Genomic DNA, 23744 nt, shown 5'->3' with positions numbered 1-23744 from the left:
CAAGTCCAGTCGGTACAGAGTCCACCATGAAAGTCCATCAAAAGGGGCCGATCTGCAAAGGACCTGCCCCTCAGTTGCAAGATGCTTGACTTTGGGCTAAAAATGTCTATATTAAAGACACTCTGATTGAGAGCAGACTCAACCAGTCATTTTTTTTTCCCCCAGTTATTTTTAAAAGACGAATGACAGAGCTGAAAAGCCATGGGACTGTTCCACCTTTGCACTAAGTCTTTTCATGGGTTCTTAGAAACGCACATCCCCGGTTTCTTCCAGCATCATCGCTGGACCACTAAGTAGAGCATCGCTCCACTGTCCTCTCTGAGGCCCTGCCTGTCACTGTCTGGACTGAGAAAGACTAGACCTGAAAAGTTTTAGGAGGCCAGGCCACAGAGTGCCCTGTGGACCAAGGTCAGACTTCGGACTTCATGCTGAGGAAGACGGGAGTCCACTGGGGAGTTTTGAAGGGACGTGACCAGTGTTGAGAGAAGGTGGTGGGGGAACATGTGAAAGCAAGCAAGGAGATCCATGAGGAGCTACTGCCCTCGTCCAAGCAGGAGCTGGCCGCGGCCTGGACCAGGGCGGCACTGGTGAGGTGGTGAGGGTTGATGCTGTACATTCTGGAAGGAGGCAGAGGGTAGTGCCGATGGATTTGCAATGTGCTGACGGGTTGCATGTGGTGTGAGGGCAAGTCGGGAGTCTGTGTGAAGGAGGACCCCAGCCCCAGGCTGAGGGGAGTGGTCTCCCCCAAGACCTGCGGTTTTCAGATATTTGATGCATAAAATAATCTGGGGACCTTGCCAGCCATGCAGGTAAGTCCTGTTCCCATCCCCTGGAATTCTGTCTGTTGGCAACGAGGCCCCAGCAGCTGCACTTGTAACTGCAGCGCTGTAAATTCTCCACCCAGGTGTGATCAGGGATCTTTGGAACCACACTCGCGCTTGGCCATCTCTTTCCAGGCCCCGGAGGAGGTAGTGGAGTCAAGCAGTAAGAACGTGACCTTTGGGGAGTCTGGTGCTGGGCACTCAAGGACCTCTGGGGGTGCACAGACCAGCTTTCTCCTCCGAAACCCCATTGCCACCCTCCCCACCACCTTCATCTGCTCAGGCTGCCATAACAAATACCAATACCACAGCCTGGGTGGCTTCAAAAACAGACATTTCTTTTCTCACAATTCTAGAGGCCGGAAGGCCCAGGTCAGGTGCCAACAGGGTTCGGTTCTGGTGAGAGCCCTCTTTCTGGCTTATGGACGGCTGCTTCTCACTGTGTCCTCGTACGGCAGAGAGAGCCAGCTGTCCATGTCTCCTCTTATAAGGACACCTATCCTATCTGATCAGGGCCCCACCCTTATGACCTCATTTAACTTCTGTTCCTTAGAAGCCCCGTCTCGAAATACAATCACATTGGGGGTTCGGGTTTCAACATACGAATTTGTCAGGTGCACAAGTCCAAGCACCCGGCACGTTTGGTTCTGCTGAGGTGCACCCAGCGCTTGGGGTGCTCTCCTGTCACCAGCCAAGTCTCTGAGATTATCTGAGCCATTCAGGAGAAATATAAGAAATCCTGCCCCTCCCTCCCTGTTCCTCCACCAGCTCCCTGGGAAGCCCCTCACGGCTCTGACAGGAGTTGCCAAGCATCTCTTTGGTAACACTGCTTTAGTGATCTCTGACAGTAAACGTAATGGAAGGAAACAATAACAGTTAATATTTATTGAGCCCTCATTAAGGGCAAGGCCCTGGATTATTTAACATAATCCCACAGAAAATTTATGAAGCAGATGGGGTTTACCATCAACCCCATTTCACATTAGAGACTCGTCAAAGTCACCTAGCTGGTAGGTGGCAGACCCCAAGAAGCATTCTTGTAACTTCTTTACTCTGCTGCTGCTTCAAGAGCCTTCAAAGAGATGGCCAAGTCGAGTGTTAATTCCAGTCACTGAAAAGGAAGAAACGATAGCCGCCTTGCAGTGAATGAGGGATGGACCTCATCCATCTCTGTGGGGTGTCAGCAAGAAGGTACAGTCAGATCTGTGGGTCTCCGCACGCAGGCTGCCCCCACCTGCCTCGCCTGCCTCCAGATAAGCTGTTGAGGATTTTTCAAAACTTCATTTGGGCTGACGGATGTCGCTGGAGAAAGCAGCCTTTGAAACATTCCTATTGTAGCCGTCTGCACGTCTCTCACCCGAGACTGCCACGGGGATATGGGATGCGGCCCCTGACAGCCCATGGCCTCATTCTGTCAATCAACCGGGCAAGGGTGGGCCCATGGGCTTCTTCTGGCCCCCAGTCCTCTCCTCTCCACTCCCAGGGAGGGGACCTTGCACATGGGACTTATGAAAGCATGGTGGCTGCTTCTGAGAGTCCCATCATCTATTCTGGGCTTAAGGATGGAAACAAGAACAGCTATTGTGTGTGTAGCTCTTGCCAATGGACAGACAGAATATCCGTTTTCTCCTCTGACCCTCAGAGTAACGTTCAGGAGAGGACATTATTACAAGCAGTCCCCACTTCCTGGTGAGGAACACAGACCCACAGAGGCCAAGTGGCTTGTCAAGGCCGCCTAAGTGGACGCAGCAGCACCTAACCCCGTGCCTATTTGACTCTCAGGCACACGTTCTGTTTTATACAGCACACTCTTAACATCTGACATTTACATATTATTTTACAGTTTACAGAGCATATTTGCATATATGATATAATTAAATCCAAATCATTGGAGACAGCCGGGGATATTACCCCAGACCAAATATCAGAAAAATTTTTTTCCCTCTTGAATATACCTGAACTTTTTGCTAGGGATTCTATTTCACAGTATTGGTGTGCGAGGCTAGGGCAGCTCCTTCCAGCTCCTCCTAAATCTCTTTCTTATTACTCCCCGGAATAGATGCTTCTGTCTCAGTGCAATTGTAAATGTGTAAGGATACAAGCTTCCTGTTTAGAATAGTGGGTAGGAAATAAAGCTGAATGGTTCTGACTAGAATTAGCTCAGTGATTCCTACCCGTGCAGTGGAATGTTCCCCACAAGGGCTGTCTGTGACGGCGGCCTCGGCTCCAGGGTGATGAATCACAAGACTCTCGGTCCACTGCCACTTCAGGGCACCTGGCAGCCTGGCTCCTGTCCCTGCCTCACTGTCCCTTCACACGTCATTCCTGTCTCTCCAGGCCTGGGGCTGGCGTCTCGAAGGACTCCATCATGGGACGTCAAACCTGGGCATTTCCCAGGAGATGGTGTTTGGCTCCGTGGGACAGTGACTGGGAGTCAGACAGGCTGGTCTGGGTCCCAGATAGTCGTTAGCAAGTCGTTTCACTTCTCGAGGTCTCCGTTTCTTCATCTGTAAAGTGGGGGCACTACTATCCGATCCGAGTGGCTTTTATAAGGCACTGCCCAGAAAAAGCCTAATACAGTGCTTCATAAACAGCAGTATTAATGCCTCCTGTCACCCCCCACTTTGATTTCTGCACTCTCCCCTCACTGTGCCTGGAGTGTTGTCAGGACATTTCATTTTCTTCTTTTATTGCAGATGGCCGATTGCTTATCTCCGCACTAGACTTGTCGTGAGTCCCGGGAGCCTTCGCGGCTATCTCCAGCTCTCACAGAGCAGGCTCTCAACAAGTGTTTGTAGGGTAAATGAACCGATTGACGGGTTACAAGGAGGACACATCATGCAGGGCGGTCAGGAGACCTGGATTCTCAGACGGTCTTGGCGCCTGTGCACTGCGGGGCTTTGAGCCAGTCACCGCCCCTCTTCTGACCTCGCTTTTCCCTTCTATAAAATGAGCAGCAGGCTGGTTGATTTCTCAGGATTCCAGAAGTATTGGAAATGATGGTGGCTAATCTAAATGGCAATAACCGAAATCACACACCACATATATTGAGGACACTCTGCCTATCCGGACTCACATGGTGGCTTTCATCTCATGGCCACCCTGAGAGGCCCAGCCACTTGCCCAAGGTCATACTTCACTCGCCCAAGGTCACACTGTTGTAGAGTGCTGGTGCTGGGATGCCCACTGCTCTACATGGCCTCTCCCCTACAGCAGCGGAACGTTTCTTAAGGCCCATCCTTTAGGGGAAGAAGGAGAGAGCGGGGGAACAGAAGCCACACACCCGCAGCCACTGTGTCCGAGCATTATGGCAACAAGTCACTATCACCTCTGTCCTTGGCTAGATGGAAAATTGATAAGGGTCAGGAACGAACCATAAATAGAACTCGCAGCAGAATCATTACTCCCAGAAGCCCACAGCACCCAAATAGCAAACATAATCAAAGACGAAGGCAGCTATTCCATTATTTCCTTAATCACAGGTCGTACCACTGGCCAGAGTAGAGTGGCCCAGAGGTCCCACTCCAGTCTCATCGAGCGCCACCCCTGATTCCACCATGGCACCGGCACAAGTTCCTGAGTCATGGTCTGAGAAGACAGGCTACAGGACTCATCACTGCTTCCTGCAACTCCTTCGTGCTATTCTAGACATTTCTCGCGGGATTCATGGGTCTGACGGGACCTCCTGAGGCTCAACACTTATTCCTCAGCAAGCGTCAAAATCTCTGGCTTGGAAGATAACACAACCCAGACCCTTCCAGGATAATAACAACACTCAAAAGAATAAGAATTAATAAGAGCTGTTGGCATACAGCATATGCTTAGTATGTACCAGGCCCTGTGGTGGGCTTGTTATGGGCCCCTCCCATTTAATCCTCAAAACTCAATCTGGGCGGCAGGTGCATTTCATCCTTTGGCTGTTCACCTATGTTTAATGACAGCAAAACTTTGCTTTTGTCTTGGGCTCTGCTTGGTACTTGGACACTGCAGGCTTCTGGGGTGCAGGGAGGTAAAGACAACGACCCAGAGACCCCCCCAGTCTGGAGGTGGTGGTGGAGACTTGAACCCGGGCTCTGAGTCTGCCCTCCCCGCGTCAGCTTACTCAGAGAGGCAGGGAAGGAGCCACAAGTCGTGAGTTAGCAGAACTGTTTCCAATACTGTTTCCAGTCTGGCTGCCTGTAGTTTCCCTATGAGAGTCGGAGCTGCAGTTGCCCTCTCTGGCATTGCTAACACTGGTCATCTAGCCCTCACTTGGCCATCTCCAATGTGGGGTGCTCGTCACCTCCACAGGAGGCCCCTTCTCGCTGTGTGCTCTCTGCCTCTGAGCTGTCATGTGCAAAGCCTCCCCACTGGCCCCCTTTCCTGCAGAGCAAATCTAACGCTTCTTCCCCACGATGGCCTTGCCCTAGAGGACTTGTAAGGCAGCAGCCAGGGCGATTCAATCCCACAAACACTTGCTGACCACCCTTCAAGTGGATGCAGAGATGTGTAGCTCTCATCTGACGGCAGGGAGGGGGACAGAGGGAGGGGAGAGTGTTAGAAGGCAAAGGAAGAAGCACAGAATTGCCTGGAGAGGCAGGAAAGCTTACAGAGGGCCTAAGGGAGGAAAGGTGAGTGGTCTGGAGTCAGTGCCTTATGCCCCTGGCTCATCAGTTTCTTCTTCTCTCCTGAATTGTGCCCACTGGTCATCAAACACACCCTGGGTCTTACATTGTTTAAAAGGCTGCCTTGACATGGCCTCTCACTAGTCACCGTTCTAGCGCTGCTCCCTGCTCAGCCATGCTTCCCAAAAAGATGCTAGCACATGCGCTGTCCCCACAGCCTCCCCTCCTGCTCATTAGGGTGACATTCGCGACCTCTCCATCCAACTGCTTCTGCCAAAGACTGGGCACCGTCCACTCCCTTCTTAGCTAGCTCTCTCTGCAGCATCTGTCAACATGGAAGCCTCCCTCCTTGAAATACTCTCTTCTTGCTCGTCTGACACCCACTCTCAGCTTTTCTTTGTATCTTTCTGGTAACTCCTGGCTCAGGCTTTCCTGTCGTCTGCCGGCGTTTCTCTCCTTTTCCTGGCCTGGGGTTCTGCAGGGCTCTCTGCCTAGGCCCAGCTTCTCTCCCCTGTCTTCCTGTCATTTATTCCCTAGGCTTTAAGTGTCTTGAATGACTCGGTGCCATCCAATCCTTATCTCCAGGCCAGACTGCTTTTGTGCCACTGGGAAATCTCATTAGCATCTCAAAGAGCCTGCTAGAAATGGATCTCTGGGTCTTTCCTTTCCAATCCTGCTTTTCCTTAAGTCCTACCCATTTCAATAAATAATATCTCCACCCACCTCATTGCTCAGGCCACAAGTCTGAAGGCCATTGTTGAAACTCCTCTCCCACAGGCACTGCCTCTCCCAACTTCCCAAGTACTTCACACCCTGCTCTGCGTCTCCACCATCACCACTGCACCCCCCCACCCAGCCCCAGAGGCCACAGCTCCCCAGACTCCCACGCAATTCCCTCATGGTCTCCTCACTGCCACCGTTGCCCCCTCCCAACACAGCATTCGGAAGAACCTTTTAGAAGCACAAATGAAGCCACAGATTCTCCTGCTTTAAGCTCCCCAATAATATTCAGAACACAACCCACATTCCTCAACCTGCACTGAGCTCACGGCAAGATGTAGCCCCGCCTGCATTCCCCGGCACCCCTCTTTTCCTGCGTGCCACCGCCTGCCCTCTTTCATTGCCTAGAAGCCGCTACACACCGTTCCCTCTGCTGAAACACGCTTTCCCTCAGTCTTCACCTGGTTTGCACTTAGATCTTAGCGCCAATGTCACTTTTACTGACAAGTTTCCCTATTCCACTTCCTTCTCTGCTATTCTCCTTGCAACTTAGGAATTTTATTTCACAGAACTCCTCACGACATTTATTTTTGTGTTTCTGTGTTTAATGTCTGTCGTCTCTGCTACCAGACTGTGAGGGGCACGAGGGCTGTCCTATTGGTCACTGCACGTGCCTGACACCTCCAGTGCCTGGCGTGTGGTGGGAGCTCATGGAACATTAGCTGACTAACTGAGTGAAATCTATAGGCGGAGCGCACGGCACACGGTAAGTGTGTGATGTCTGTGCTCCCTCCCCTGCCTTCCCCTGCTTGGGTCATCGCCGGATTTTGGGAGCATTCCTTCAGCATCCACTTAGGCGACAGAACCCAGGCGTTACATCACACACGCCTAAGTTCAAATCCAGGATCTGACTCTTATGGTGCAGCTAGGTGACCTTGGCCGATTCACTTCACTTCCAGGAGCTTCCACTCTTATCTACCCTGTCCAGTGCTTGCTAGGAGAGGCAGGGGTGAGGGGGTTTCAGTGAGAGAACATAGACATAAAGGGCCCCTCCTGGTGTCTGGCACACGGAAGACGCCTTGAAAATGAGACCTTCTTTCTTTATTGTCTGTAAGTCATCAGAGGGGCCGAGTCTGGCAGATAAACCGTCTGCTACCCTAGAGGGCAGCGGCTCAGAATCTTCATCCGTTGTAGCTGCTCCCTGTTTCTCAAATAGGCACTCCGGGGGAGGTCAGGCCTCCCTAAGTCACCCACCAAAGCAGCTTCTTCCCTGCTCCCTATACTTTTCCTCCAGTTGACTGGCTGGACCTTCCAGAATTTACAGAAGGCCAGAGTCAGGAGCCTTGGAGGTGGGGGTGCTGGCACCAAGAGGACCGAGTCCTGTCCTCACGGAGAGACCCCTCTGAGGACGGCCTGTCACTTGGAGAGGTGATGGGAGGCAGATCAGTGTCAAAAATAAGATAGAGAAGTGGGTTTCAATTTGACTCACATTAAGATTGTCACTTTAGAGTACAAATGAGAGAGAAGAGAAATGCTCTTTTATGTGGGAGTTTATTTTTGTCACTTTGTCAGCGAGAAATTGCAGCCCTGGGGGCATTGGAGCTGCACAGAATTACCCAAAACATTAACATGCAAATTGCCTTCTTTAGAGAAGGTAATTTTATTAGTGCAGGAAAATGTTTCTTTCACTGTTCTCACCCTGAGGAGCAGTGCTGTCTGGGGGTCAGTTGGGGCCACTGCAAATGGAAAATTAGGGCGATTCCTGAACTTGGTTAGAGTTCTACTACCTCCTCTACTTGGGACCACGCATGGAACACCCTGCAGTGTTACAGCTGGTTACCACGGGCACACAAGGAGGGTAGAGGGCAAGTGACTTGTTCAAGATAATATATCGCATCAATGGCATAAGAAAAGGTAGAGCTAAGGTGGTGTGTCCTGTGTCTCAGTTAACCAGGTGAGTACCAGGGAACCACTGGGGTTGACGTAGCCCCTCTGAGAACAAGGAGCCCAGTGAGATTCCATCCACCATCTATTCCCTCACTCACTCACTCACCTGCTCAATAAAGCTTTCACTGTGCTCGGCCCTGGGCCCCAGACATAAGTCAGGCTCGAGCATCAAGGAGCTCAGCATCCACTGGGGGCAGGTGGGGAAGGGAGACAGACTTATGCACACACTTATGATCCAACAAAGTAAGACCTACTGCAGGGGTGTGCCAAGAACCGACAGAGCACAGAAGAGGGTATGACTGACCGTCAGAAAGGCGGGGAGAGGGGCTGGAAGCTTCACAAAGCAGGTCTTACATGTGGGCACTGTCTAGGAAGTCAGGACAGGGAAAGGCATGGTAGGCAGGGGGACATACACGAGCAGAGGCCCAGACAGGAGCACGTTGGCCTGGCCCAGAGTAGCCCTGTGGCTGCTTCACAGGGTCTGTGGGAGGAGAGTGGGGTGGGGATCGAAGGCTGGGGCTGCAGAGGATGGAGAGGAGGCTGGCAGGCTGGTCTCAAAGGCTGAAGAGCCCCGAGTTTACCCTGCAGGTGGCAAGCAGACCCTGGAGGACCTGTTCAGAGCAGAAGCACATTCCCCTGAGACTTCAGGACGGAGCGGGTGTCCCAGGCCCTGGAGTGCCAAAAGGATAGAAGGTTGTATGAGGCTGCGCTTACATAAGGCTTCCTCCTCCCCTCACAGATGTGAGTAGTGGGGAAGTGTGGGCAGAGACTCCCACCTGCTCCCAAGAAGAAAGCACCTCAGTCATGTCAGGTGTGCTCCCTGTCCCTAGAGGCCGCTATACTGCGCCCTGAGCTGGTGGCAGCTGTATCATGTGACCGTGACGGGGCCCAGGGAACGGCTCCCACAGCGCTAGGTGCTGTCTTTCAGCGAAGCAAAGGGAAAATGTGTCAATTTCAAGTACACTTGGAGCTACTGTGGAAATCCTGAAGGGGCAAACTCTTATCTCAGGGTTTCTCAACTGCAACATTTGTAATGTTTGGGGCCAGATGATTCTTTGCTGTGGGGATCTGGCCTACATGTTACAGGATGTTTTGCAACATCCCTGGCCTGTATTCACTCAATTCCAATAGTCACTTCTCTCCTTTTCCAGGTGTGACAACCAACAATGTCTCCCAACATAGCCAAATGTCCCTGGGGATAGAGCTGGGGAAAAACTGCCCTCAGTTGAGACACACTGGTGTATCTAGACCTCGGGGAATACATGGAGGTCAAGGACACATGAACACGGGAAGTCTCCCAAGTTTCCCAGTGGGAGGCTGGGCACCAAAGGAATGGCCCTGCCTTCTCTCCTTTCCGTGGGGGAAGGGATGGGCAGAGTGTAGGTTTCACCGAAAACTTGTGTATTGACTATCTAAAGAAGAAACATGTAATTTACTTCCTAAAAAGGCCTAGCGAAAAGAGCACTGTGTGGAGGTGCAAAGCCCGTGGACAGCAGGTGGTTCTCCCATGAACTCACCAGCATCTCAGAGTCCCTCACCCTGTAAAGCAGGGACATTAGAAGAGATGCTGTCTAAGGCCTTTCTGGTTTTAAACACTATGATTTTTAGGCAGTAAGATGAACACACATTGGAGAATATAGTAATGAATACTGAGTTTGGCCTCATGTGAGAGATGGTGAGCTGTGGGCTGAGTAAGGCTCTGTCTTGGCTAACAGCCATTTTTTTGACTAGAGACAGAGAGCTGATCAGATGTCTCAGGGGGTTCTCGCCGCTCTCAGGTTAAATGACTAAGCCCAGATTTCACCAGGAATTCCATGGAAAGCCTCTGAAAGGGCCTGTATGGTGAACACTTCTGGAGTGCTTGTGGTTGGTATAGTTTCTCACAGACCATTAGATTCTGAAGACAAAACATTCTGGCTCAGAAACACTTCAGAAAGTCACAGTCCGTGGACCGAAGCTCACTAAGAAACCACGATTTAATCATAAGCTTACAGAGGGCTTTCTTTCCTTAGCACTTCACCACCATGTCGACAGGGCTCCAATCTAACAAGAGCGGATGACACCTGAGCAAGCTGCAAGACCAAGACTCTGTTTAACAAGGAGTCTTTAGAGAAACCCAAAGACAACCACGGGAGAAAGTGCACCAAGGAAATGAAGGTCTCTGGCACCTATGGCTGCAGCAAACACTAAATACAGTCCAGCCTCTCACCAGGTTAGCATCAGTCCCACCCTTAGAGCCTGATAACCTCAGTTCCTAGTACCAGATGTATCATCATGTCCAGCCTTCAACGAAAACGACAAGGCCTGCTGAAAAGCAAGGATAAACATGGTCTGAGGAGAAAAAGTGAGTCCCAGAACCAGACTTAGATATGACACAGATGTTGGAATATTATCTGATGGGGAGTTCAAAATCATGATGATTGCTATGCTAAGGGCTCTAATGGAGAAAGGACGCAACATTCAAGAACAGATGGGTAACGTATGGAGAGAGACAGAAACTCTATGAAGGAAATGCTAGAAGTCAAAACACTACATAAGAAACGAAGAATGCCCACAATAGACTTGTCAGTAAACTGAACATGTCCAAAGAATCAGTGAGCCTGACAATAGGTCAATAGAAACATCAAAACTGAACTGCAAAAAGAAAAGAGAATGAAAAAAAGGAGAATGTCACAAAAGGTGCAACATGTACATAATGGGAATTACCATAAGGAGAAGACAGAGAGGCGCAAAAGAGATTTTTGAAGTAATAATGGCTGAGAATTTTCCAAAATTAATAATGGAGAAGGAATGAATGGAGGCAAAATAAAATCTTTTTATTTTTCTTATTCTTACGTGATCTAATAGATTACTGTTCAAAGTAACAATAACAACAATGTATTGTGAGGTAATAGTTTAGGAATAAGTGAAATGAATAATAACAATGTTATTAGGGACAGAAAGGAGGAATTGGGAATATTCTGTTATAAGTTACCTGCATTGTTTGTGAAATGACATCGTGTTATTTGAAAATGGACTTAGTAGCTGGAAAAGGGTATTGCAAACTCTAGGACAACAACGGATTTTTTTTTAAAAAAAGAAATATCATTGACATGTTAAAAGAAGAGAGAAAATGGAATCACATAAAATGCTCACTTAAAACCAGAGAAGGCAGAAAAAGAGGGGAAGGTAAAGAAACAAAGAACAAGAACAATGAAAGAAAGCAGTTTCAAACATAGTAAATATTAATCCAACTACATCAACAATTACTTTAAATGTGAATGGCTTAAACATATCAATTAAAAGACAGAACTTGATGAAGTGGATAAAAAACCAAATCCAACATGTTGTTTACAAGAAACCGACTTTTAACATAGACATAAATTAAGAAGTAAAGAGATAGAGAAAGATAGATCATGCTAACACTAGCCAAAAGAAAGTTGTAGTTACTATATTAATTCTAGACAACACAGAATGCAGAACAAGGAAAATTATCAGGGATAAGGTGGGAATTACATAATGATAAAGGGGTCAGTTCTCTAAGAAATTGTAACAATCCTTATAACATGTATATAGCTAATAACAGTGTCAAAAAGTAATAGAACTGCAAGAGAAAACAGACGAATCCACTATCATAGTTGGAGATTTCAAACATCCCTCTATCAGTAATTGACAGATCCAGCAGGCAGAAAATTGATAAGGATATAGTTGACCTGAACAGCACCATAAATCAACTGAATCTATTTGACATGTATAAAGTATGTCATCTAACAGGAGCAGAGTGCTTTTCAGTTCATACGGAACATTCACAAGACAGACGACATCTGGACCATAAAACACACCTTAACACATTTAAAAGAATAAAAATCATACAAAGTATGCTCTCTGACCACAATGGAATTAAACTAGTGATCATAACAGAAGGATAGCTGCAAAGTCCCAAAGTATTTGGAGATTAAATAGCATATGTCTAAACAACATACAGGTCAAAAACTAACTCTTAAGAGAAACTGAAAAATTTTCTGAACTAAATGAGTATGAAAATAGAACTTACTGAATTTTGCAGGGTGCAGGGAAAGCAGTATTTAGAGGGAAACTTATAGCACTGAATGCATATATTAGACAAGATGAACGACCTAAAATCAATCATCGAAGTTTCCAACTTAGGAAAGTAGAAAAAGAAGAGCAAATTAAATCTAAAGCAGAAGAAAAGAAATAATAAAAATTAGAGTACAAATCAATGAAATTAAAAACAGGAAATCAATAGAGAAAATGAATTAAAGCAAAAGGTGGTTCTATGAAAAGATCAAGGAAACTGATAAACCTTTAGCCAAGCTAACCAAGAAATAAAGAGAGACGATTATTAGACTACTAATTAGTAACTAAAAATTACTATTATCAGAAATGAAAGAGGGATCATCCGTCAATACTGATCCCGTGGACATTAGAAGGATAATAAAGGAATATTATTAAAACTATGCCCACAAATTTGCCAACTTAGACAAAAATGGGCCACTATCTTGAAAGACACAATTTACTAAAACTCACACAAGGAGAAACATATAATCTGAATAGGCTTATACCTATCAAAGAAATTTATTAATAACCTTCCAGAAAAGAAAGTACTGCATCCTGATGGTTTCACTAATAAAGTATACAAAACATTTAAGACAGAAATGATACCAACTCACTACAATCTCTTCCAGAATACAGAAGCAGAGGGAACGTATTCTAACTCATTTCACGAGGCCAACATAATACCAAAGCCGGATAATGGCATTCCTAGAAAGGAACACTACAGACCAATATCTCTCATAAACATAGATGCAAAAACCCTGAGCAAAATGTTAACAAATCAAATCCAACAATGTATGAAAAGAATTACACAGCATGACCAGTGGGATTTAGTGTAGGTATGCAAGACTGCTTCAACATTCAAAAGTCAAATAATGTAATCTTTTACAACAACAGGCTAAAAAAGAAAAATTATACTTGTATGATCATATCGATAGATGCGGCAAAATCATTTGACAAAATCCAACACCGATTTATGACTTAAAAACAAAAAACAACCTAACCAAACAACAACAACAAAACCTCTCAGCAAACAAGGAATAGAGGGGAACTTCATCCACTGGATAAAGAATGTCTACAACCACAGTACACTACACACCAATCAGATTGGCCAAATCCAAAATACTGACAACAGTTAAGTGCTGATAAGGATGGGGCAACAGGAACTCTCATTCATTGCTGGTTGGAATGAGAAGCGGTGAGGCTGCTTTGAAAAACAGTTTGGCAGTTTCTTACGCTAAACATAGTTTTAACAGACAATCTAGCAATCATTTTCCTAGGTATTTGCTCACCTGTGTTGAAAACTTATGTTCACAAAACCATTGCAAACTAATGTTTACTGCAGCGTTAGTAACAATTGCCCCAAGTTGGAAGCAACCAAGGTGTCCTTCAGTAGGTGAATGGATTAACAAACCGGGGAAAGTCCAGACAGTGGAATATTATTTAGAGAGACCAAACACAGCTCCACCCAACCCTTAGAGATGCCTCAATCACTGACTGGGGCTCTTGGGGCTGGGGACATTTTGGACGTGGCCTGGGCCCTCCACCGTCACAAGCCTGTGGCTGTTGTCACTTCCTGAGGCAGCATAGGAGCAAGGTTCAGGTCCCGTCCCTGCTCTGCCCGACTCCCTTTGCCCCTGAGCCTCGGTTTCCTCCTCCCTAAATGGAGTCCTGGGAATAAGCCTCAGCTCAGCAGGAGTGTGAACAACTGGACTGGAAAACTGTTTTGTCATCTGTAAACCACACACAAATGGTAGGGACAACGATGGTGGCTAAAACAAAGAAAAAAAAAGCTCCGCTTTGCACCAGGCACTGCTTCCTTACTAAATCCTTACAGCCACACTGGGTGGAGGTCACTGGTCCCGTCTGAAAGCAAACTGGGGCTCCCAGTGCTGAAGTGCTCCCTCTCGGGGCTCCCAGAGGGAGGAGCAGGGTATTGAACCCAGCCCGTCTGACCCAGTTGCTCATGTTTTTCCCACAATGTTCCTTGCTGCTGCTGCTGTTCCTGCCAGATCTGGGGATGGTAAGCAACACGCATGAGAAAAGGGGAAGGCTGCATAGAAAATCATTCTGCTCTTTTCCTTTTGTCTCTTTCTTGGGGGGCTGGGGCCAGACAATGCACGGAGATCCTGTTCCCTTCACCCTGGAGGTGACGAAGAGGATGATGAAGAACAGGCCCTCGCCTGACAAAGGGGCTGTGGGTGTGAACACACGTCTCCTGGCTGTCCTCACCAAGGGGAAATGTAATTACAGAAAGCACAGCCTGCATGGTAGCAGGCTCCGAAGAGAAGTGTCTGTGCGAGGGAGAGGGGAGCTGGAGTGTCTGCTGGCTCACTTGCTTTTATTAAAAATAATTCTGACGCCTACTATTTTGTAAGTGTGTAGGGCACACATCCAGAGAGGCCCATCTGACTCTGCGATGATTTCAAGGCTGAAGAATGTCGCTCGTGCCAGACACGTCACACGAGGCCCTGCGTGCAACTTGCCTAGTTATCCGCAGCCCCCATATGTCAGAGGGAGGGGGCCACCCATGTATATGTATAAGTGAGGCTGCACTAAACATTCCAAGTAAAAATACTTTTAAATATTTCAGTACCTCGTTAACCAAATACATTTCAGTGGGACCCATTCCAGCTGATGAAAGAGTAGGAGGCAGGCGATTTGCATAAGTCGACCGAGGAAATTTGGGGAGAGACAGTAATAAGAGTTAGACACCCACAGGATTTATCGGGGTCTGATCCTTCCTCCATTCGACCTGTGTTTGCGAGGCACCTACTGTGTGCCAGGCGCAGCACCAGGCTTCATTAAGGTGGAAGAGCTCTGCTTCATGGAGGTCAGTCCAGTTTAAGGGGCAGATGCCACACTTCCATCTAGTTAGCGCTGACATCAGTGTTGTCAGGACAGGGCTGGAGGCTGTTGGAGCGGATGGGAAGGGGGACCTGCCCGGGCTGGAGGGCTGAGCACACTCCTTGAGGAGAGTTCCTGGGCAGTGTGTGCCAGGGCAGGGGTTTCCAGCAGAGGTGAGCGCCTGTGGTGGAGGACCTCCAAGGTGGTCAGCCACTTGGCGGGAGCAAGCGTGTGGAGGGGCTAGTGATGGGCGGGGTGGCTGTGAGTGGGAAGGGGTCCACTCTGTGAGGCCCCCACTCACTCAGATGCTCTCCCCTGAGTTGGAGTTGTGAGCCCAGGGAGGCAGCTGATGGGTGGCTGTGAGTGGGAAGGTGACACACAGGGAGGGCTGGAGGCCACCACAGCCGTCCCAGGGCAGGCAGCGAGCACCCACTAGTGTGAAGGCAGACGAAGGAAGGGCAAAAGCCGGGCCTCAGAGACCAGTGCAGGGCACAGGAGCAAAGAAATGGTCCTGCTGTCCAGGCCGCAGCTCCCAGGCCACAGTGCCGCATTTCTTGCTGCCTTTCCAGCTTTCTCCGGTTTCACTGTCCCCACCTGTCCCCACTTTCCTTGAGCTGGACCCATGGGTTCCTCTTCCCAGCCAAACAGTGTAGTATAAGACAAAGGGGCCGCGAGGCGCCAGGCTGTTCACAGTGATACTCCAGGCCAAGGTGTGCGAGGGCGGGCTTGGTGGGAAAGGAGAGGAGAGCATGGCACTCCAAGGGGCACCGAGGGGAGGTTTGTTGCCACCCGTCCCATCCCTCTCACAGGCTGTGAGCCTCTCCAGGCAGGCACTGCTTCCTGTCTGTCGCCAGCACCTGCAGAGCACCTGGCACGAGAAGCTGCCCAGAAAATGTTTCCTGAGAGGGGTGCAGTTAGGTGCAGTGGTAACAACAGGGGCAGCGCGGCTTCCTGAGCATCTCCTGCGGTGCAGGGACCCTTCCCCGAGCACTTCCGTGCTGCATCTCACTTCATCCCTATCAGTGATTTCATGAGGTGGCACCGTGATCATCTCCACCTTACAGAGGACGAGCAGGAGGCTCAGAGGAAGTTACGTCACCTGCAGAAGCTACATAGCTAGCAAGTTACCCAGCCCAGGTACGAAGGCAGGTTTGGCTGCTCCCAGAACCTGGGGCTTTGGTTACATTGTCAGTCAAACCGAGGCAGTCCCAGGAAGGAGGGCGTTCTTCAAGCAGTGGAAGAAACATTTCTTCTTTTGGTCGAAGAGTCCATAGCATATATCAGACATTAAACTATGCTACTCTTAGGTTTCCCTCTGCAGGCAAGGGGTGTGTGCATGTGCCCTGTACACAGGTGTGCCATGCCTGTGCTCCATGGGTGGAGAACAGGGGAGTGGAAAACTCTCCAATCCATTTTTTCTTGCATTGCAATAATGTTTCCCTTGGTTACTGGGAGGGACCTTTAGCTTATATTTTAAAAGAGCAAAACATCTGGTTGCAAAGTGAACAAAGAGGTCAGTCGTGTGTTAGAGGGACAGGGTGCCCAGGTGCTGGGCTCAAATGTTCCCTGTGCAAGTGAAATACTTGTCTCTCAAAGATGACACCAGTGATGACTCCTTGTTTGGCCTCGTCTTGATGATATCCTCGTCTCTCACCACACGGAAGTGAAATTCCACTCTGGGAAGACTTGAGAGCAGAGTCTCAATGATGAGGAAGAGCTCGTGAGTGCAATTTACAGGAAATAACTGCATCTTCACTGACAAACTTGTTTCTTCATTTGATTCTGGGCAACGAGAGGGCTACCACCCCCCAGTTTTGCTGATAACACCCTCATCTGGATAACTGTGTTCTGCTAGAAATTCTAAAATTGGAAATAGAAATCTTTTAAGTTTCTTTTTTTTTTAAAATGACAATTGCACTGGGCTGCTTGAGAGTGTTAGATTGCACATTACTAAATTCCATCAGGCTCCTGAACAGTCACTGACATTCTAACAGAGAGGAAGTCAAGCCTACTTAGAGACGCCGAGTTCAGGGTGCAGATGACGGGTCCTTGGGTGGGGAGAGGTGGGGAATGGGCTGGTGTCAGGAAGGGCCACGTGTTAGATGTGGGCTATTGTCAAGTCCTAGCTCTTGTTTTAGGTGGTGACTTAGTGGATGCTCATTCCATTATTAAAAATAACTAATACACAAAGCTAACTAAGTAAAACCGGGCTATGCAAGGACCGGGATGGAGTGTCTCATGAACCAAGGATTAAGATAATCCAACCCTATGTACCTGGTCCAATAAAAAAACAAATCAATACAAAACAAGCCTATTTAAAAAGATGGTCTGAGATTTAGATTTTATAAAGTGCGTCCTTTTTCTTACTAGTTTTCTTTCCTCACTCTTCTTTTAAAACACCATTTTTCTTCTCCATTTTAAGAGTAGGTTCATAAAGGTCTCAAGCATCAGGAATCTGGTTAACTCCCTTCGTGGGCACCAAAGCCTTATTATGGCAGAAGGAAGGGCTGAGAGGACTTCTAGAAAGGGGATGGTGCATGGACATTTGGATAGAGCTGGTGCTGAGAGTGGGGTGACGATCTTATCCAAATAGGCTGGTGTTTTACATTGGGCAGTAAGGAGAGGAAAGGGAGACCCTGTTAGGCAGAGCACCACTACGCCAAGCCATGGTTCTCACACTTGGAACTCCCTGCTGCTTTGAGGATACGGCATTCTTTATTTGGGCATTTGTCTGCTCATCAAACATTCACTGGGCACTGAGCGAGATGCTCTTGCTCGCCCCGGGCTGTGTGCTAGGCCTTTGTGGATACAGAGCACATAGTGAGTGCCTTTCCTGCGTCACACACCCTGCTAAGTGCTTTGCATGTGCTTCCTCTCTTAACCCTCACAGCAACCTTCCTTTGCTGCTTACCACAGCCGAGCTCTGGCCGTGCCCGATTACATTTGTGTGGCTGGGGACCCTGAGTGTAATGGAAAGCCAGTGGGCTCTAAAGGCAGACGGCGCTTGGTTCAAATCCCAGAGTCCCCACGGAATACTTGCCACATCTGTTTAAATTCACATCTTTAAGTTTCTCATTTGTCTAATGGGATGAACAACCCCAGGGCTGTATGAGAATTAAATGAGATAATTCATAGAACAAATATTTTTGATTTCTGTCACATAGTAAATGTTCAGTAAATGGTCTCTATTTTTTCTTCTTCTTGAGAATAGGATCTATAAATAATTTGTCTTTATATTCCCAGGGCCTAATTCCTGGTAAGATGTTCATTACTTGTTTTTTGAATGAATGAATGAATGAATGAATGAATGAATGTGTGCCCTTTGAGAATGAGAACCCATGTTCTACCATTCTTCTGACTTCTTTCTTGTCAGGCCCACAGCAGCTCTAGGACAGGGAAAGCTGCCCTCCTTGGACACAGCGCTACCCTCCGGCCAGGATTTAATTGAGAAGCCCTGGACTCAACACCATGGACAGAAGGAAGAGGGACGCTGGTCTGCCTGCTGAGACGCCCAAAAGCAAGAACCGCCACTCAACCGCAAATGTCTTCTTTTGCCATCCAGTAACTTCCTGAACGGTCCTAAGAACGTGGCTGGCTTCAGAGACTCCTCCTTGAGAAGCAGGCCATTGTACCAGCCTTCTCAGCAAGCAAGGACCGGGCCTTGGCTGGCACCAGCTGTGAGACGGCAGTGGCCTCTGACACCCCAGGCACAGAGGGGCTTCTCATTCCTGGCTTTAACGCCCAGCCTGAGCTGCCTCTACCCCCAGACACTGTCATTTCCTCTCAGGAGTGATGGAAACGGGTATAAGCTCCAAGGGTGAAGGAAGCAGAGGCAGGCACTTGGATCAGGCACCACCTCCCACTCCAGTTCCCTCTTCCACGGGTCCCATGGTCTGTGAGGTGACCTTTCGCCTCCCTGCCTCGCAAGCCCCGCCCTCTCCCCAGTCAATCAAATGACAGAGCACTGCGTGGTGTGGCCCTGGATTGGGGACAGTGTCCTGGGCTAGGAGGCTTGGAGTTCAAATGTGACACCTACTCCTCGCTGGCCATGGGATTTTAGACAAGGCACTTTTGCTCTGCTCTTCTGTAAAATAAGATACGCTCACCCGCCTTGAAGATCTGGGGTAAGAATTAGCAGTGATGTGTGCACATAGGAGGTGATCTCAAAATCTTAATTATGACGATTATTACTCCACACACGCAGGGGCTGAGGTGGGGCCTGGAAGATCCCAGCGCCGGAGTCACTTGTCAGTATGGGCTAAAAATAAGCATTTTTCTCATCTCCTTAGACCCCAGAAAACCCCACTGAGCCTGTACTGTAGACACCCCCCCCACGCCCACCCCTGGAGGATTCCGCATTCAGGGAGCAATTTAAGAGGCAAACAAAACAGGAAAAGCTACTCGGGATTAACAATGGGCCAGATGGTAACGCGAGTTTGAAGCAATAAAACATGATAAATAGCTTCCTGCTGCTTCTCCTGATCAATTTCAATATTTAATAATCCCGCTGCCACCCCAGCCCCCTCAAGTGGCCCCCCCACAGCATCCTGCCATGACTCCCCGCATTCACCTCAGAGCAAACACCTCTTCACTTTCTGAAGGCGTCAGCAAAAAGCCTGCTGCTCACCTGTCACAGGAGCTCTCCGGGCCCCCGAGATGATAATTAATCTGCCTACCTTTCCTGAAGACGCCCCATCTCCAGCCTCTCCTGGTTGCCAGGGAAGGTTGTGAGGAAGTGCCCACTGCAGAGATGCCATAGGAGTACTCACTTTGTTGATTCAATGACTATTGGTATTCCCTGAGTTCTGCTTTTGAATTAAAGAAAGGCTGGGTGCTGGGTGTTGTTCATCTTACTCCAGACCAATTAGTAGGACAAAGGGACTGAGAAAGGGACAGCGGCAGTGTGGTGTTAGACCCTTAGCCACCAGCCATGCCTCTGAGCCTCAGTTTCCTTCTCTATACAATGGAGACAAACATGTCTGCCTCTGGGAGGATTCTAGCCAGTGTGCACATGTAAAGGGCCCAGCAGAGGGCTTGGTACATAGGAAATGGCCCAAAACAGGCAGCTGGGGGCATCATTATCAACTGTGACGCCAATCTGCAAATGGAGTCTGAGCACCGTGCCTGCAGGAAAGGCCTGCTGGCCCCTTTGGTCAGCAGGCTGTAGCCCAGGGTGGACCATGGGTGTGGGCAGGCAGGACCTGGCAGGGAGCAGCCCGCTGTCAGACGGACCCCCAGGATTCTCCCCAAGGGGCACCCACTAATAAACGTCCTGGCATTGCCAATGAGGGCTCCAAAGGCTTTCATACCCACTGACACAGGAGATCTCAGGCACCCTGGAGAGCAGGCCTCGTTGGCACCATTTACAGAAGAGGAAATAGAGATTAGGAGGTGAAATGGCTTTTCAAGTTTATGTCGAGGGAATGGCGTGGTCAGTTCTAATCTGATCTCCCCATCCCTGATTTCAGGTCCTGTCCACCGAATCACAGGAGAAAGTTCTTCCCGAGGGGCCTCCTCCTCTGGGTGTCCCTTTTGCAGGGAGGCAGCCGAGAGGGGAGGGAAAGCTGGGTGCCAGGGGACGTGAGTTGCAGTTTACTCACCTGTGAAATGAGGCGGGTAATACCGACTGCACAGGCTCACAGGGACGTTTAATGAGGGACTGTGCATGAAAGCACTTTGAGGAGCGGCACAAATGTCAGGGACGTTATTTTGACTTTGTAGAAAAACACCCTCTATGAGGAAAAAAATCAGAAACTTATCCACTCAGAGGTGGGTCCTTCTAACCGAAGCCTTCACACCACGTGACCTAGAGAATCCAGAGCACAGTCTTTTGTGTGGCGTTCAAGGCCCCAACAGCTCCTGCAACCCCATCTCTGCCCCTCTGCAGTTCCCTTCTCACGCCAGCCCATCTAAGCCACTTGGGGTTCCCTGAGCCTTTCACAGGAGCCTTTCACTCGCCCTGCTCACCGGCTGACCCCACTCATCCTTCTTGAGACGGCTTCCTTGGGCCGCCCTTGACGAAGAGCCCCTCTGGCTTCCCTGATAACGCCTGGGCTTTCCTCCATCACCGCACGCATCACCTCCCACTGCCTCCCACACACAGCGAGTTCCTCCAGGGCGAGAACCAAGCGTGATTCACGCCAGTCTCTCCAGGGCTGGCCCAGCATATGCTCGGTGAGTGCGTGCTGAGGGATGAACGAATGAACAGATAACTGAGTCTTCCCAGTATGAATGGAACGAAAGCTTTAAGCAAAGACAAGGGATTCTAATGGAGGAATTAGAATTTGGGTGGGCACAGCCTTGCAGCAGACGGAGCCCCTGAATGCAAATTCACCTCCAGCTGATAGAATAACCTTCCTTCCCTTGCCTTGATCCTTAACAAGAAGGACCAGAAAATGGACTGCCCACCCGTCTGGATGCCCCAGGGCCTGAGGGAGGCCAGGCACCAGGTACCTGAATCCCGCTGGTCCAGGGTCACGGAGTTCCATCTCCTTGTTATGTCAATGTAGAGGATGTCCACGGCGGCCATGGAGAAGCTGCTGCTGCTCAGCTTGCAGTTCCTGCCGAAGACGGGAAGCGACAGGTTACTGCTGGACCAAACCCGTCCTGTTCGGTTTTGCCTCCATGCCTTTGCCTGGGCTGTATTCCCTGCCTGGCAGGCCCTCCCTTCCCAGAGCTGGAACTGATGAAGGGTGTATGGCAGGGCATGGTGAAAGAGACGCCTGGAAATGGAAGTAAGCTGAGGTTAGATCAGGTGAGTTCCTGTAATTTGGTTAATTAGGGCTCTAATGGGCTGGAAAAAGCAGGATTTCAGGATGGCAAGCCTTAAATTGAACCTGGCCCTGCCACTTAGAAGCTGGATGGCCCTGGTTAAGCTATTTCCCCTTCCTGAGCCTCCGTTTACTCACCTATAAAACAGGGCAGTCTTTATTCCAGTCACCCTGTGTCAGCCTGTCCTTACACAAGGCAATGTAGGTCTCTGCCTGCCTCGAGAGGGCAAGGGGAACTCCATATTCCAAAAACACACCCTTGGCGTGTCTTCCCCTTCACACCCATTAGTCTCTGGGAGGAAGAAAAGCTGTACCTGCAGGGCTGCGTCCTCCTGCCAGCGATCAGGCAGCTGACATGGGCACATTCAGAGGACCCAGTGATAACAGCACTGTCACTGCTACAGGCTGAAGCCATCAGTGCTGTCCAGAAGTGATTTCCCACCGGGGCCAAGTCTACAGGCAGGGGCTCGAGGTCTCTGCACCTCACCCATCCTAATATGTCACCTGACGATTTTACACCGGCCCCGATTCAGCCACAGTAAGCCCAGACTCACAGAGCAGAAGGGCACAGGCTGGCCCACACCCCTTTGCGGGCTGAGGCAGCGTCGCGGGGAGGCCCCTCGGTGCTCATTCCTGACTGTAGGGGCATCACCTGGAAATGACAGGAGGAGGCAAGGGGCAGGCCCCTACTCTGTGGCTGTTCCCCTAGTTTACGTGTTCAGTCCAACGTCAGCAATGAGGCTCCCTGTCCAAGTCACAGAGGGGGGTTTAGAATGGTTCTCCTCGCCACTTGGTTATTGTGTTTGTTTGTTTGGTCTGGAAATGGAGACGTGCAGTCTGGCACACTGAAAAGAGCATGATTTGGGCATTTGACGAACCAGGACTGAAATGCTGTGACTGCGAGCAATTTACTTAAACTTCCGAGCCTACATTTGTTCGTCTCGAAATGAAGATAATAACACCTGCCCACATGGCAGTTGTGAAGATGAGATGAGGTCTCCCTGGCATCTGGGTGCCCCACCATTGTTCGTTCCCTTCCCGATCTCTCTCTCCCTTTTTGTTTTCCTCTTCCAGCGCGAGAACCATCTCAGCCCCATCAGAGGCTGCCCGAGGCTGGCCTTTCCGTGAATGGCCCTGTCCATGCTGGAGAAATGCTGCTCGCCAGTCCGTGTCTGGATGCGAGGGTTCGGGCTCCGTTCAGACTGGAGGCGGCCCTGGGCTTGTCCAGGTGTAGCGCCATCCTGACCAGGATCGTGCTGGGATGTGGGTCCCGACACAGGCTGGATTTGCCGTGAAAATCCTGAAGGCTAGACCTCGGAGCCAGCTGTTTGTGTGGCTGAACTACACTCAATGTTGCTTTCAACTTTCCAAACGTGTCCACATCCATCACCCCTGCCTGTGATAAAGCGGTTCTTTGATTTCCCATCTGTCATCATCCCTTGTGTGAGTAGCTCCCTTAGAAACCCATCAGGCCAGGGGCTGCTTGGCAAGCAGAATTCGGGCATTCCAGAGGCCCCCCCCTCCGAACAAACCCACGCAGACCCCTAACAAGGGTGGCTGGGAGAGTGCCCAGCATGCTGCCCAGACGAAGCGGGTGGTCCTTATGCACTGGCACACTTATTCACTCATGCCCCCGACCCCTTCCTTTCTTCCCACCCCGTGCATATTTCTCAGCCATCAATTCACACCCTGCTTCCTCCCGGCTCCTGCTCCATGTTTCAATCACAAGTCACCATGGCAGCCTTCAAAGCACATCAGCACACAGTTATTGAGCCCCAGTAACAACATGTCAGAGGACGCAGAGCTTTTCATGTCCCCTGTCACCAAAATGGCCATCTCTATTGGGTTCCGGGGGGCGGTGCTCCGCTCTCTCCCAATGTATTTGAACAACCTGCTCTGCTCCCTTCCAAAGCTTTGTTAGGAATGGCCACGGCGTTCTCAAACTATCATATCAGTGTCCTCTGGACGACCTGCTCCCCCAC

At 49.5% G+C, this 23744-nt stretch overlaps 1 protein-coding gene across 6 annotated transcripts in view; it reads right to left on the bottom strand.

Moving 5' to 3' along the window:
• TTLL11 (tubulin tyrosine ligase like 11) overlaps positions 1 to 23744 on the bottom strand; it is a 222324-nt gene that overhangs the window by 9856 nt on the left and 188724 nt on the right. For 4 of the 6 annotated variants that reach the window (XM_088793200.1, XM_074330956.2, XM_074330955.2 and 1 more), the window contains 2 exons: positions 21446 to 21552; positions 20593 to 20724 (listed from right to left, as the gene is read on the bottom strand). In XM_088793200.1, the coding sequence (XP_088649326.1) occupies positions 20593 to 20724; positions 21446 to 21552 (239 nt within the window). Of the gene's footprint in view, positions 1 to 20592; positions 20725 to 20769; positions 20799 to 21445; positions 21553 to 23744 lie in introns of those variants that run through there. The other 2 variants (XM_074330957.2, XM_019731232.3) reach the window with 2 other exon arrangements.

Source organism: Rhinolophus sinicus, chromosome 16, assembly GCF_057876585.1.
Source record: "Rhinolophus sinicus isolate RSI-liver-muscle chromosome 16, RSI-T2T, whole genome shotgun sequence".
NCBI classification, from domain to species: Eukaryota; Metazoa; Chordata; class Mammalia; order Chiroptera; family Rhinolophidae; genus Rhinolophus; species Rhinolophus sinicus.
This window is presented reverse-complemented; position numbering and strand designations above follow the sequence as displayed.